The sequence below is a fragment of the Muntiacus reevesi genome, chromosome 13 (genome assembly GCF_963930625.1).
Source record: "Muntiacus reevesi chromosome 13, mMunRee1.1, whole genome shotgun sequence".
In the NCBI taxonomy this organism is placed as follows: Eukaryota; Metazoa; Chordata; class Mammalia; order Artiodactyla; family Cervidae; genus Muntiacus; species Muntiacus reevesi.
Window position 1 is genome coordinate 57,869,833 of NC_089261.1, and position 15,909 is coordinate 57,885,741.

Below are 15,909 nucleotides of genomic sequence, written 5' to 3' on the forward strand. Positions count from 1 at the left end.
CTCTTCAGGTGGAGCCGTCTTCGTCTCCGGCCTCAGAGGGGTGGCTCAGTGCCACTTCGGTGAATGAATGTCCTTTTGAATAGTTAAAGCAAACGTCTGAAATTGTGGTCCTCAATCTCCCCAACTCCCCCCACCCCCCGACCCCCCCCACACCTTCTGTGATAAATTCATCAGTTCTAGAGTTTAAAATAGCCCCAAGTGATTTTGATAGAAACTCACCCCCTCAATTTGAAAACCATCGACTGAAATATAAAAACGCAGTTTTTGGAGTTGAAGAAAAAGACATACAGGATAAGAAGAAATGTATTCCTTTGATAAATTGTTACTAGAGGACAAGGAAAAAAAAGTTGTCTTTCTTGTTCTTTTGTACGATTAACCTTTAGCAACAGTAAATAATCGTTGCAGGAGGTCCACCCTGACCAAGTGTGAGTCTTGATGCTAGCTCAGTCTTTTATTTTCTCTTATTGTTAGGCATAAATAATGCCACTTTCAAGGGATTGGTAAATCTGAGTAAACCTCTTTACAGAAGGGAACAGCTGAGCCCCTATAGCCGATTGAGTAAGCAAAGCTCCACCTGGGCCTTCTGATTCCTTTAGGGGGCTAAATCAGTCATCAGACATTTTTTGAGACTGGTATGTGCCAGGTACAGGGCTCTGCTCCAAAGACAGGAAGACAGTCAGATAGAACTCCTTTTTCCTCTAGTGAGGAAGTAACTATCAGCATGTACAATTTGCTGTGACAGCAGTCCATCATTATTATCCCTTTCAGTTCTCAGAATCAGTAATGATTTCCCCCTTTTATTCCTCTTACTGGTAATCTGTGCCTTTTCTTTTATTGATTAGTTTTGCTAGAGGAATATCTGGTTTTATTAGTATTTTCAAAAAGCCAACTTTGATTTTATTTTCCTATTTATATATACATATATATGTTTAATTTTTGCTCTCATTTCCTTTTACTGTCTTTGGGTTTAATTTGCTGTGCCTTTTTTTTTTTCTTTTGGTAGATACATAGAAAATTAGTTTTCAGCTGCTTTTCTTTTCTAATATACACTTAAGATTATAAATTTCTCTGGATGAGCATGGATTGAGCCACATCCTACAAGTTTGATGTGTCAAATTTTTATAATCATGCCATTTAAAATACTTTCTAATTTCCCCTATATTGTCTTCTTTGACTCACAGGTTATTTAAAAGTGTAATTATTTTCAATAACTATTTCTTAGTTGTACTATGATCAAAGGGCGAATTCTGTATAGTTTTATTCCTTTGACATTTGTCGAGATTTGCTTAACGGCCCATTATATGGTCAATTTGGATAAGTATTCCATGTCTTTTTTAAAGTACTGTGTATGCTGCAGTTGCTGGGTGCATACATGAATTGAGTCAAGTTTTTAAACATACAGTCTCCTATATCTGTCAATTTTTATTTGCTTGTTTTGTCATTTACTATGTTGATCTCTGCTAAGACTGTTCGTCATTTTAATTATGTCAGTTTCTACTTTATGTATTTTGAAACCGTTACTGCTTGGATAAAAAATTAGGATTGTGATATGTTCATGGTAGGACACCTCTTTTAACATTATGAAATGCCCCTCTTTTATCCTTGGTGATACTTCTTTGAAGTCTCTTTTGTCTGATTTATAGCTATGTGAACTTTTTTGGTTAGAATATGCACAGTACAGTTCTTTCCATTCTTTTTCTTTCAACTTTTCTCTGTCCTTATATTTGATGTGTGTTTCTTGTAAGTACACTGTATGTTTTCATTTGGCTTATTTAGTCTCTTGATTTGCAGGTAATTCTTGAGACTTTGAGCATTATATCTGAATCTTACTGTTCTCTATTTGACTCACCTATTATGTACTCCTTTTTGTTCTGAAGTTTTTTTTGTTAATCATATTTTTAAATAGAATTCCATATTTTTAACTCCTCTATTACCTTCTTATTGCTTTTAAATTATTCTTTCAGTGGTTGCTTTATTATGACATGAATTCATAATTTATATCAATAATAATTTAATGCTTTAGCATGGCCTGGGTAGTATAAGGACCTTAGAACTCTGAATTCATTTATCCCTTCTGCTTTTTTGTTATGCATTTTAATTCTGTATTTTAAACACCACGAGATATTCCTGTAATTGTTTTGTAAAGTCAGTACCCTTATGGAACTCTTCATTCTTTCCTGCAGTTTCTTGCTTTTCTCTTGTTCTTGAGAATTCCTCCTGGAAGCCAGTTATTTCAGATTTTGTTTGCTATAAAGCATTTTTATTTCACAGTCATTTTTGAATTTTTCCCACTAAGTATGGCGTTCTGAGTTACCAGCTATTTATTGCATTTGGCATGCTAAAGATATCATTTTACTATCGTTTTGTTTTCATTGTTCCTGTTGAAATGTCAGTTGTTCTTCTTCTTGTACTCATTTGAAAGTATTGTGTCTTTTTAAAGATTTTTGTTGTAGATTTTCAGCAATTATACCATGATATGACACATTAAAACTTGTGTATTTCTTTCTATTTCTCCTTCTTGGGATTTGTAGGGCTTCATGAATCTGTGGCTAGATGTCTGTTGGCAGTTTTGGAAAGTCTTTGGCCAGTAACTTTCAATATACATACATCCTCTCTCACAGTTTTTCTCTCCTCCTTTCCTTTCATCTCGATCTAGTCTAGCATTAAGATTCTAGGCTGTGTTTCTAAACACTGTCCACTTCAGTTCAGCCCTTGCACTAGGGCATACCTCTTCAAGGGTCTCAACGGAAAACCTGGTATGTTCACCAGAGTTTCTCCTTCTTGGCAGGCCCTCAGTGCTGTTTTTTTTTTTTTTTTTTTTTTTTGGTGGGGGGTGGTTCTCCTCAACACCATGAGACTCCTGAAATCTCTGCTTGGTCCTTTAGCTTCTTTCGTCTTGGCTTCTTACAACGTAGCTTTGCCTAATACCTTGAGGAGAAAAGCAGTGAAGATTGTTCAGCTTATCACTTTATCATTTTTCACATCTTTCCAGATGTGGCCCCTGATGTCCTTAGTACTTTGATTGCTTATTGATACCTTTAAAAAGTTGGGCTTTCCCCCCACCTCAGTTTATTTATTTGTGTTTTATTCAACTTTTATAGTTGTTTTGGGGAGGAGATTGTTTTGATACCTGCTAGTCAACCTTAGCTGGAGTTGGTGCAGAGTTATCATCTTTAATCTTTTTAACCATTTGTGTTTTTAGCTAGTGAAGAGTAACTGGAAGGTTTAAATGAAACAACTTGACTAAAGTATTTGGTACAGTATGTGTTCATGTGCTTCATTCATTTCACGTCAGTAAAAAGCATATTTGAAGAAGCAGGGAGTGAATTTCCTACCTTAATTGCCTAACAGTCCAAAGGTGTAGATTTATTTACTGAATAAAGACCCTAAAATGTTGCTACATTTATCTAGTATAAGTATAACTAACTACCTTTTCTTTTAGCATGAGATACTTAAGCAAACCAAAAACAGATGTTAAGACTGTTGTGTTTTTAGTTTTTCCTGTTGCTTTTAATTTTTGTTGATTGAGGTGTGTTTCGAAATAAATATTTTAGAGCCCATGAGTGATCCTAAATATAAAATATCACAGTATCTGTTGAGAACTTGAACTTTTTTTGCACTAAGGGGTATATTGCTTCTACCTCATAACTCTTATAAACAGTAGCATACTTCTTTTTAAATTGCATCTCAATTTATTCATCTATAAAATTGCAATGATTGTATTACCTAGTGGAAATAGTTATTTAAAGGATTAAATACTGTGCTAGTCTGCTGCCATAACAAAATACCACTGATGGAGTGGCTTAAACAATGGAAATGTATTTCTTACAGTTCTGGAGTCTGTGAAGTCCAAGATGAAGGGTCCAGCCAGGGTGGTTTCTGGTGAGAGCTATCTTGCAGGCTTGTAGGCAGCAGCCTTCTCTCTGTGTCTGCAGGTGGCCTTTCCTCGGTGGGTGCACCTGTAGGGCAGGAGAGAAATCTCTCCCTTCTTCTTATGAGGCCACTGATCCTCTCAGGTTAGGACCCCACCCTCATGACCACATTTGACTTGAATTACTTCCTTGAAGGCTCCAGGTTCCATCTTCAAATACAGTCACACTGAGGCTTCAATATGAGTTTGGGCCGGGGGGGTGCATAATTCAGTCCATAACACACTGTAATACATAAAAGCACTTAAAATAGTACCTGGCCCATGGAAATTGTTTAATAAATTGTGATTTTGTGGTAGAGATGATTTTAAACATCTTCTTCCCCTTTTTTTCTTTTCTAGGTGCTCACTTTGGGTTCCTTTTGGAAACACCAGGAATGGTCATTTCTACTCTTCAGGACCTCGGCACGAAGAAGCTAAGGAGAATCTTATGTAGATAAAGTGAAGCCTCTTTCTCTGCCCTTTCACATTTGGGGACGTCTGTATTTCTCCCTCCACACGGAGTTGTGCGCAGCACCATCATGAACGTGACAAGTTTATTTTCCTTCACAAGTCCAGCTGTGAAGAGACTTCTTGGCTGGAAACAGGGTGATGAGGAAGAAAAGTGGGCAGAGAAAGCCGTTGATGCCCTGGTGAAAAAACTGAAGAAGAAGAAGGGTGCCATGGAGGAACTGGAAAAGGCCTTGAGCTGCCCCGGCCAGCCCAGTAACTGCGTCACCATTCCCCGCTCCCTGGACGGCAGGCTGCAGGTCTCCCACCGGAAGGGGCTGCCGCACGTCATCTACTGCCGCGTGTGGCGCTGGCCCGACCTGCAGAGCCACCATGAACTGAAGCCCCTGGAATGCTGCGAGTTTCCCTTCGGCTCCAAGCAGAAGGAGGTGTGCATCAACCCCTACCACTATAAGCGCGTAGAAAGCCCTGGTAAGTGAGTCCTTTCCTGTAGATGCATTTAGCAGATTTGTGTTGTTTCTCGAAGTCATCCCTTTCCATGTTTTTTTGTTAGGGGGAAGGTCATGTCTGTCAGTCCTTGAAAGGGTCATACGTTCTAACAGCACCGTCTCTAGTTAACTTTATTTCTTAGGAGCTGCTGCTGCTGCTAAGTTGCTTCAGTCGTGTCCAACTCTGTGCGACCCCATAGACGGCAGCCCACCAGGCTCCACCGTCCCTGGGATTCTCCAGGCAGGATTCTTAGGAGCAGGGCTGTGAAAACTGTCATGGAGGTATTGATACCTCTACCTTTTCATAAATTGTTTTCTTGCAAAATTTATTCTTTATGTTTCCCTTTGGTTCTATGCATTTCTCAAGACAAAGTTAGCTAGGATTTAATTGCAAGGGAAGAAAATCAGGAGAGAAGCATGGTGTTGCTGTCTACATATTTGAGGGTGGTTGCCAGTGATTTATATCACTTTATCCTTAAAAATAGCTCTTTTTATCATCTCCAGTAGAATTTTGCTACGGCATACTCCCTGTGGAGGATATGAAGGAATTATGTTCTGCTGTGGAATCATTTGATACTATTACTTTATACAAGATACTCCTAGTTTTTACATGTGTGACCTTGGAGGGGGTGGAAGAAACATAATAAAGGATATACTTTTAACATTTACTTGGTTTTGACTTATTGAGTCCACATTCTAGACAGTGGCATCAGTTGGAAAGTGATTAGGCAATCTCAGGCACTTAAATATCTCAGTGTCAGATTGGAATCAAATTTGTTGATGGATTAGTTATTAATAGCTAATGGTTACCAGGGGTTCCCAAATGAGGCTGTGTGTTAGATTCATGTGGCTCCCTTCCAGAAATTCTCATTTTGGCAGAGCCCAGTGATCTGTATTTTTTTTTTTTTTTTTTGATCCACGTTTAATATGTACTCCAGGTAGTGTTGATGGGGGCTATTGGATTGGTGTTTGGGGACTATGCTACATCCCGTAATAACCTGGTTGTCAAATAAAAGGCATTCTGTTTTCTTATGGTTTCTAAATATGGTTTCTAATATTTATGACATTTAAAAAGGAATAATAAACATCTTTGTATCCACCACCCAGTTGCCTTCAGTAACTACTGTTCTGAATTTGATGGTTAGATTTGATGAACATCATTCCCAGGCATGCTTTTTACTGTTGTTTTATATGTATGAATCCTTGACAGTATGTATGTCATTCAACAGACAGTATGTTGTGTATTTAAAGGTATTGTATAGTAATATTAGAGTATCCTTTTACAACTTGCTGTATTCATTCAACATCATGGTTTTGTGATTTCAGTATTACACACTTTAGGGTGACCTTGTCAAGGCCTGTGAAAAACCCTTAGGAGGTTTATTAGAATTTCATTGATTTCATTTGGGGAAGGATTGACATAGTTCTGCTCTTGAGCGCAATATTTTTCTAAATTTATTTAGGTTTTAAAGTTTTCTCCATGAAAGTTCTTGCAGATCTTTTCTTAGATTTATCAGTATTTCTAGATAACCAGGTTTTATTGTATCCTTTTAAAAGTTACATTTTGTTACAGTTGTTCATGGCTGGAACTGTGCTTGATTTTTTTCCAACAAGCTTGGTGAATTCTCCTTATTCTAATATAGACATTCTTTTACTGCTTGTTATACCCACCGTGATGTAAATTTTAATGTATAATATATACAACAGGGTCATTCAGGTACATGGCTTTTTGATTCCCATAGTAACTTTAAGAGGTACAGAGGGAAGATTCTAATCCCACTTTACAAACGGTGAAACTGAGGTCCCTGTAAATTAAGTGACTTGTGTGTCAGACAACCAAGAACTGTGTTGAGAAAACATTGTGGATCGTTTTTCTCCAGCCCTCTCCCTCCATCCTGACGGCTCATCCTGTGCAGCGGCACTTCCTCCTGACTGGCGCCCCCTGCAGGGGGACGCGTGCACTGCAGAGAGTGTTCTTTAAGGATGCATGCTCTAGCCATGTAACCTTCCTGCTTCCCATTCCCTTAAACGCAGCTTTGTGTTCTGGTCCCCGCCTACCTTGCCAGCTTCTCTTCCCACCTTGCTTCTTTGATGTACTTCCCTGGTGACGCAAGTGGTAAAGAACCCGCCTGTCAGTGCTGGAGATGCAAGAGATGCAGGTTTGATCCCTGTGTTGGGAAGACCCCACAGAGAAGTAAATGGCAACTGGCTGTAGTATTCTTCTTGCCTAGAGAACCCCATGGACAGATGGTCCTAGTGGGCTACAGTCCATGGGGTCGCAACAAGCTGAGCTGACTGAGCACACACACGCTTCGTGTGGTTGAGTCACATGGGAACACTTGGATGCACTCCTCCTATGCACCTCATTTCTTCTCCTTTTTTGCCTAGTTCACTCTTATATAAGACACACTTTTATTTACCATTTTGTTGGTCTTCCTTGCAAGATAGTAAATCAAGCTCCAAGATGGCAGGAGCCATGTGTATAATTAACATTTTTACTTTTAATAGTGAGCACAATTCAATACATTTCTGATGTTAAAGGCAAACACTGCTTTTAATTTCTCTGTTTGGCTATTTTTTCTTTCTTGAGAGATGAGTTTTTGGTTTGTTTGTACCCTCTGACCATTATCTTCCCTGTTGTTTCATTTCATTGCCATTACTATCGGACGTTAGATGAATATTAAAACATTAAAAGTTAATACGGAAATATTTTATTACTCTTAATAATTTAAAGACCCCGTTGCTGGGAAAGATTGAAGGCAGGAGGAGAAGGGGACGACAGAGGATGAGATGGTTGGATGGCATCACCAACTCAATGGACATGGGTTTGGGTGGACTCTGGGAGTTGGTGATGGACAGGGAGGCCTGGCGTGCTGCGGTTCATGAGGTTGCAAAGAGTTGGACACAACTGAGCGACTGAACTGAACTGAATAATTTACATGTAATTTTAATATATGTGCTGCTGAAGTGAGCACTAATTTACGTGTAAAAGACTTGACAGGTAGGAGTTGGAAAACCAGCTAAAATAAGGCATTTTGAGACTCCACGGATATCACTTCATCCTCCCCTTTAACCAAGAATCTGGGGAGCCATGTGTAGGCCAGTTCTCAAAAACTATGAGGCCAAGATTTGGTGAATTTGAACATGTCAGGATTTTCCTTATGTTTTTTCATACTGTGAAGAGGATTGAGAACAAATGGACTTTCTCAGAGACCACCATGAAGCACTGCCTGCACTTTGGGGGGGAAAAGCTCCACTAAATAAAGTGCCTGGGGGGCCTCAGCCCCGCACACTGCCAGTTACACAGGCATGTGGCAGGGCACACTCGTGGCTGTTGTGTGAACTGGGAAACAAGGGGGAGTTCTAACCTGCAGAGGCACCGCTCAGCACTGCATTCCTTTGAACTTTTTTTTTTACCTTTGAACTGGTTTACCTCAGATACAGTATTTCAAAGAGCAATTTAGCAGTTGAAGCATAAGTTAGTCAGGTCTCCCAAATTTGTTGTTTTCTGCCAAGGCCCCTGTTGAGACCTCAGGAGGAAAATCCAGGAGAAACTGCAAGTGTCTGGAAGGTTTAGAGCAGTGGGTTTTTCAAAGTGTGTGGTCCCCAGACTAGCAGCGTTGGCATCACCTGGGAACTTGGTTGAAATGCGTATTTTTAGATCCTTGCACAGACCTACTGAATCAGACTCTGGGGATGGGGCCAGGAGTCTGTGTTTGGACAGGCTCTCCAGGTGATCCTGATTCAGGCTCAGAGTGTGAGAACCACTGGTTTCCAGGCAAATCATCAAGTCCAGTTGACAAGATGAGGTCTCTTATTGAAAAGAGATGCTAATGAGTTAGAGTTTGAAATCCCTCTTTATTTAGAAAGTTGCATCTTGTTAGGGGTATAAAATTGACTTGCTCTCTCCAGAATGTCCCTTCCTGCTGATATTTATTGAGATTAGCATTCTGATACAATGTGTCTCTAAGGGGGTGGAAGATTAGAGGGGGAGAAGGGAATGCTTTGTTGTTTGACCCAGTAGACATTTTCCAGTTGTTCTTTTGGGTATCTTTTACTATCTCTGTTTCTTTGACCAAAAATAATTTTAATAGATTTAAGTAACTGCTGTTTTTCTTTAACCTATGCCACTTGTTTTGATTTTTTTAGACACAGAAGAGTCTAAAAATTGTAGTGGTGGGGGCAAGAAACCAAAAGTTATAGAAACACTTGTACTCATCACAGTTAACAATGGGATTTACCTATGGCTCATTTATGTTGTGGTTTGACTTCCCTGGTGGCTCAGATGGTAAAGTGTCTGCCTACAATGTGAGAGACCCAGGTTCAATCCCTGGGTCGGGAAGATCTCCTGGAGAAGGAAATGGCAACCCACTCCAGTACTCTTGCCTGGAAAATCACATGGATGGAGAAGCCTGGTAGGCTACAGTCCGTGGAGTCGCAGAGAGTCGGACATGACTGACCGACTTCACTTCACTTGACAGAAAATAGCAAAATTCTATAAAGCAATTATCCTTCAATAAAAAATAAATAAATTTTAAAAACCATGCGATAGAGTGTGAGAGGCAAGAACCTTTCTTTTGGGCTTCCCTGGCGGCTCAGACAGTAAAAAATCCGCCTGCAATGCAGGAGACCCGGGTTCAGTCCCTGGGATGGGAAGATCCCCTGGAGGAGGGCATGGCAACCCATTCCAGTATTCTTGCCTGGAGAATCCCATGGACAGAGGATCACAGAGTCGGACACAACTGAGTGACTAATTTCTTTTGTTCTTTTTTTTGTAAGTACTTAGCAGAGGTAGTACCAAGGTCCAGAGTAACTTGGCCATTAGTGAAACATGCATCTTTGGGAAAAGTATTGATAGAAAGCAGTAAGACTTGTCTGCTAGTGTGTGGACAGTTATAGGAAAGAGGAAGCTCTTGCGGCTTCTGAAGACTGAGGCCCTGCTGGTGAGGTAACCGGTGACTGTTACTTGGACTTTTGGTAGTCTTTAGAGTCCAGGCTACTTATTAGTGGTTGGGTTAAATGGCGGTCTGCTTTTTCTTGACCAAAGAAAATGCTGACATGATGAAGTCAGTCGTCTCACTGTGAGGTGAGAAGCCATTCCGTGACTATCTGCTGCCATTAAAATGCTTTCGTGGAGATTTCTTGTCTTTTTTTTTTTTTTTAATGTTTTTCACATGGTTCCTGAGAATTATCTCCTCTACTTTGAACTTCAAAGGCCATATCGAATCTGAGCTTGAAATTCTGACATTTCAGTTTTGATTCTGATCTCTAAAGTAACACCCTGCTGTTCGCTTCCTGGTGTTCCTTTCATTTTCAGCATCATAGCTCCCAGCTGTTTAAAATTCACCTAAAATCCTCTTCAGGATTCACCTGAAATCTTCTTCACCTGTTGACTGAATGCAGCTTTTGCCCCTTTGGCTGCCTCAGTCAGCGGGTGGTTCCTAGCTCCGTAAATTTTGCCTTAAAATCTTAGAACTGGACAAGTCGGTGGTTCCTGGGGTCTGAAGGGGGGTGTGCGTGGCTGTGGAAGGCAGCGCGGGGGAGGACCCTCGGGTGGACGGAAGTGCTGTGTCTCGGCTGTATCTGCGTCCGTGGCTTGACTGATCCTATCCTAGTTTTGCACGAGGATACCGGGCACAGGGCTGGCAGGACTTCTCTGCTGTTTCTCACAGCTGCATGTGAACCTGCCATTATCTGAATCTAAAAATGGTCATCCCTGAGAGAAGCAGCTAGTCTCGAATCAGTCACCCGAGTGCCCCTGCTCAAGACAGACCGTTGTGTCTGGCAGGCAGCCGAGGTGCTCTGTGAGAGCTTTCATTTCGTCACACAGAATATACTGAAGGCTCAAGATTTAATAAAGTTAATGTTCACAAATAGAATCAAAAATTTTAATGTGTTTCTTCACGTTGTAAGTGTGGTTTTTCTTGAGCCAATGATGACAAAAACCTCTGTGTAATTAAAGTGTCTTTTTTTTACAGTCTTGTATTAGTATATCCATTTGGAGGATGGGGAAGGGTCGGGGGGAAGTATTGACTTTTCCTCCAAGTTTATCTGAGTAATGTGAATATCTTGGAGTCTGGTAACTGAGGTTGTAAGCCAGATACCAAGATACAGCAGTTAGAAGCGTTGTGAAGATTTGGGATTAAACATCAACAATATCAACTATAAAAATTAAAGCTTTATGACCTGTGCATTATAGTCAGTGTTCTCCAGAGAATCAGAACCAATAGGATAGATATGGATCCTATGTATTTATAAGACCCTATTAAATTTAAAAATTTATTAATTATCCTACTAATAAGTCTACTGTTGGTGCTTCCCTGGTGGTCTAGTGGTTAGGATTCAGTTCTTGGTGCTGAGGGCCTGGGTTCAATCCCTGGTCAGGGAACCTAAGATCCCACAGGCTGAATGGCATGCCCCCCTCCAAATAGATTTTAAAAAGTTTAAAAAGAAGTCTTAATATCTATTATAGATTTATTATGGAAGCTGGCTCACACGAGCATGGAGGCCGAGAAGTCCCACAATCCGCTGTCTGCAAGCTGAGCAACCAGGCAGGCTGTTAGTGCAATCCCATCCTTAGTCCAAAGGCCTAGGAACCAGGAGCGCTAGTGTCCAAGGGCAGGAGAAGACAGATGCTCCAGGCTTTTTGTTGGCAATCAGCATTTGGGTGCAGTCCACTCACATTGGCAAGGGTGATCTCCCTGACTCAGTCTGTCGTTTCAAATGCTTCTGTCCTCTGGAGACACCCTCAAAGACACAGCAAGAAGTACTGTTTCACCAGTTGTCTGATCTTCCTTTAGCCCAGTCAAGGGCTAAAATTAACCATCCCACCCCATGAAAAAAAACCCAAATAAAATAGAAGCAATATTGTAACAAATTCAATAAAGACCTTTAAAATGGTCCATATAAAAAAAAAAGAAAAGAAAATTTCTCTTCACTCAAACATCTACAGTTCATGTATAGCTGCCCAGGAACTGAGTCTGCCCCAGAAAGACAGTAAGGAATCTGCAGGAGAGCCAGGTTCAATCCCCGGGGCCCTGGAGGAGAGAATGGCAACTCGCTTCAGTATTCTTGCCTGGAGCATTCCACGGGAAGAGGAGCCTGGAGGGCTACAGCCCATGGGTTGCAAAGAGTCAGACACGAATGAGCGGCTAACACACACACACAGGAGATACAGGCACGTGAGTACAGCCGTGTGCTACATTGAGTGATACAAGTGTATGTATGGGGGACACAACCAACGCTTACAGGCCTGAGAGTGGCCACAGAACTCAGCTCGCCTGACTCTAATGCGTCGGACATTGTGTTCCAGTCTGTGTGGTGGTTCAGATATATGTGTCTTAACGTGTATCTGTATATTTCGTTGTACAAAGGATTTAAATCAATTTACAAGGAGACTTATAGTAAAGTAGAAAGTATTACTAATAAAGTAGGCCAAGGGAAAAAAACTTCACAAGGAAAGTCAAGACTAAGGAAAATCAGCAAACGTGTGTTCCAGGAATCACTTGATACAGATGTGCCGTGTAGAGTTACTGTGTGTGTGTGTGGTCCTAGGCTGCATGGCTGGCTCCTGCTTTTGGTGTGGGAGAGAGGTGTGTTTGACCCTGAGATGAAGGGAAAATGCTCTGAAGATGGTAGAGCATTTGTGCCTGAGGGTGGATGGTGGGTTAGAGCCACTGAGGCAGTTTGCAGAGACTTCCCGCTGGAGGCGATCCTTGGGGCGAGAACGGTGTCCTCAGACTTTGCAGTTCCTTTTCCATCGTCCGCTCAGGGCTCTATTCTCCCATCCACGTGGAAGTTTTGTTTTGCAAAAGCATTTCGCTACTACTTCTGCTTCCGTCCAAGCTCAAGGCACAGCCAAGTGGACATGGACTTTAGATGGTAAACTTTTCCCCCCTATATTGTCAGTGGCATTTGGCTTGTGTCTGATAATTCATCACTGTCATCTGCAGTTTTATTAGAAACAGATGAAGTAGTGTAATTGTGCATGGGATTTTATACCCAGATCTCTTAGTGGATTCCTTTATCTTAAATCCAAGACAAAATATGAAGCTTATTATTTTGCTCTTTTCTTCTTTCCTTGAGCAGCTGTTCTTAGTGCATGATTTGGGGCACTGGTTTTGTGCTATTTATGAATGGATGAACTCATGGTAAGCTTTAGCAGTTACTATGTATTATTTGTACATAAAACAGAAAAGTACATAAACTACATAAGTTGAAGCAGATATCTACATAATTATGTGACTTGTTTCTGGGTAGAGTTTTTTTTATTGCCAGATCTTTCCCAACTTAAATTTTAAAACTGTGATCCACAGATTGTACAAAGTATCTTGCTCATACTTTTGTTTTCCTGACCATTATCCTCTACTTCATTCCTTTTCTGTCTCTGCAACAGTTAGGTGGACTAGAGAAGATATTTTCAGACCTCTTGGATTCACTTAAGGTTCGTTGCGTGGCTGTTCCTACAGTCCATAAGGCTGTAGGAAAACTAGCCCGCCAGCAGCTATTAAAACCCAAGCACGCACGCAAAGAACCATGGCTGATGGAAAAGCAGTTTTGAAACCACAGAGAAACACTTGTAATAAAGTAGTTCACTGATTGCAGTTGTGAGGTAGTAATGTTTTCAATCAAAAGGAAAAGCCTGGCTAATAACTTCCAAGATTAGCTTGGGGTGAACTAACATTGAGACCTGTGAGTTGTGTGCTGGGGCTTTTAATTCCCACATGGGGCTCCTCCTGAAACAGCAATTTCTTGTGGGTCTGGGAGTGTTTTGTGTGGTTGTGGCGGGGACGCTGCAGGTGACTTGCCCTGGGTTGGTGCAGTGCCTTAGGCTCTGGATGGACACTTGAAAGGAGAGAGAGAGAAGGGAAGGAAGGTTGGCTTTTGTAATGATCTCAGTCTGATTCTCTTGGTTTTACTTTCAGCCGCCTTGGTATTAGCTCTTCAAAGCTTAAAGAAAAGACTGGACATGTCTTTCTCCCAGAACTGTCCCATCTCCTTGTCTTTTTCTACTTTGAAATGCAGTACTCTCTCAAATGACCCAGCCTCATGCCTGACAACCCTGAGTTAGCCAGATCATCAGACCTCAGCCCTGATATTTGGAAAAGTGAGATTTGTCTGGGGAGGAGGTAGGGAAGGAAAGAGTGGAGGTTTACAGAGCCGGGCTGAGGCACTGCTGGCAGCTGGAAGCTACCCTGACTACTGTGTTAAAAATCTCAAGAGGGCCTGGAGAACAGGAGAACTAAAAAACAGATTTTGTTAATTTGCTAGCTTGGCACTGTTAGATGCTGGTCTCAGGACTGGTTTGAAAGGCTGCAGTCTCGTTTGCCCTGCGTTTAGGCTGGTCTAGGCACTCACGACGCCAACAGCAGTTCTTCCCTGTGGGTGAAGATGTGTTGAGGGACTGAAAATGTCCCTTAACCCGTTTCACCTTCCGAATTACCAGCGCCCTCAACTGAATTCTCCGTTGTCGTGACCTTCAGCACCGAAGCCTGCCCTTTAACATTCATTCCATTCAGTCTGCTCTTCATAACACTGGTATAGGCCACATGGGTTGTATCACTAGAAGTAATGTTAACCTCTCTGAGAAAGAAAGAAATCTGGAAACAGACTTTGTTTAAATAAAGAGATTGAGATCCACAAAGGACTGTTTGGCATTTTTCTCCCCTGGTTATTTCTTTATTTTTTTTTATTTTTTGAGAGAATTTTTTTTCAAAATTAGTTTCCAAAATTAGTAACTTTTAATTTATTAGCTATATGAGGAGTAGACTTTTTTTTTTAATTAAAAAAATTTTTAAATTATTTATTTATTTTTGACCTCACCAGTGGGCATATAGGATCTTAGTTCCCTATGTGCATGCTAAGTCATGTCCAACCCTTTGCAACCCCATGGACTGTAGCCCACCAGGCTCCTCTGTCCATGAGACTCTCCAGGCAAGAACACTGGAGTGGGTTGCCATGCCCTCCTCCAGGGATCAAACCCGCATCTCTTATGCCTCCTGCATTGACAGGTGGGTTTTCTACCACTAGCGCCACCTGAGAAGCCCTCAAGCCCATTCCTTGCATTGGAAGCGCAGTCTTCCCACCACGGAAGTTCTACCCTCCGCCCCCACCCCATTCTTTAAATGCTTGTTTTTATGCTCTGGAATCCATTTAGCAGACCTTACAATGAAAGATGAGGTTTCCGTCCTACTGCATCATGATGTCATTTCCAGAGCAGCTCTCTGAGATGCTGCTGTTCTCGGCTCCTGCTCTCTCACCAAGCAGCCGTTTCTTATCTGAGTTAAGAGTGGGGCTCACATGGGCACACATCACCTGCCCACCTGCCCACTTGCCTGGGTGGGATCTTCAGTCAGGAAGAGGCAAAAGGAGAGACTGTGCCTCTTTGAGTATTATTCGGGCAGCTTCTTGTAAACTGAAGGTAAACATATATATGACAACAGAGTGAAATTAATTGTATGTTTTTTCCTGTGTGTTTCCCTATAATTCCATCTAGCTGGCTCTGTAGCAGACTCAGCAGGATTTTTTCTGTGATAGTATTGTTTCTTCAAGCATGTGAAAAGTGTCTCCAGGGTACGGTGCTGTACTGGACGGGTTTTTTTTTTTGTTTGTTTGTTTTAAAGAAAACATTTTTAAAATTTATTTTTTAAATTGTGGGGAAATTGCTTTACAATGTCGTGTTGGTTTCTGGGCAGGTATTTAGGTACAGTGGTTAAGTTAGGAAAGAGTTGTGGGCGAGTGCTTTTGAGACATCTGACTACAGCTCTTCAATAGGAAAAAGAACAGCTGATGTTAAAATGAGTTATTTTTCAGAGAGAAAACTGATGGGAGCATGTCCTAAGGACTGAGGTCAGCTTGAAGGGACTGTTCCTGTCTAAAGTAGATAGTATGACCAACAAGATGATTAAGGTCAGAAATGAATTATCAGCCACTGGAGGATAAAAACAGGGATCCAAGCTGATAATGAATGAGGGAAAGGGCTTCCTAGGTGACTCGTGGTAAAGAATCCGCCTGCCAATGCAGGAGATGCAGGAGACGCAGGTT

The 15,909-nt window shown here is 41.3% G+C and overlaps 1 protein-coding gene across 5 annotated transcripts in view; it reads left to right on the forward strand.

Annotated features, from left to right (window-relative positions):
• The window catches only part of SMAD1 (SMAD family member 1), an 81,993-nt gene that overhangs the window by 30,092 nt on the left and 35,992 nt on the right, over positions 1-15,909 (forward strand). For 4 of the 5 annotated variants that reach the window (XM_065904364.1, XM_065904359.1, XM_065904360.1 and 1 more), the window contains exon 2: positions 4,271-4,849. In XM_065904364.1, the coding sequence (XP_065760436.1) occupies positions 4,450-4,849 (400 nt within the window). In that variant the 5' untranslated portion in view covers positions 4,271-4,449. Of the gene's footprint in view, positions 1-3,930; positions 3,950-4,270; positions 4,850-15,909 lie in introns of those variants that run through there. The other variant, XM_065904362.1, reaches the window with a different exon arrangement.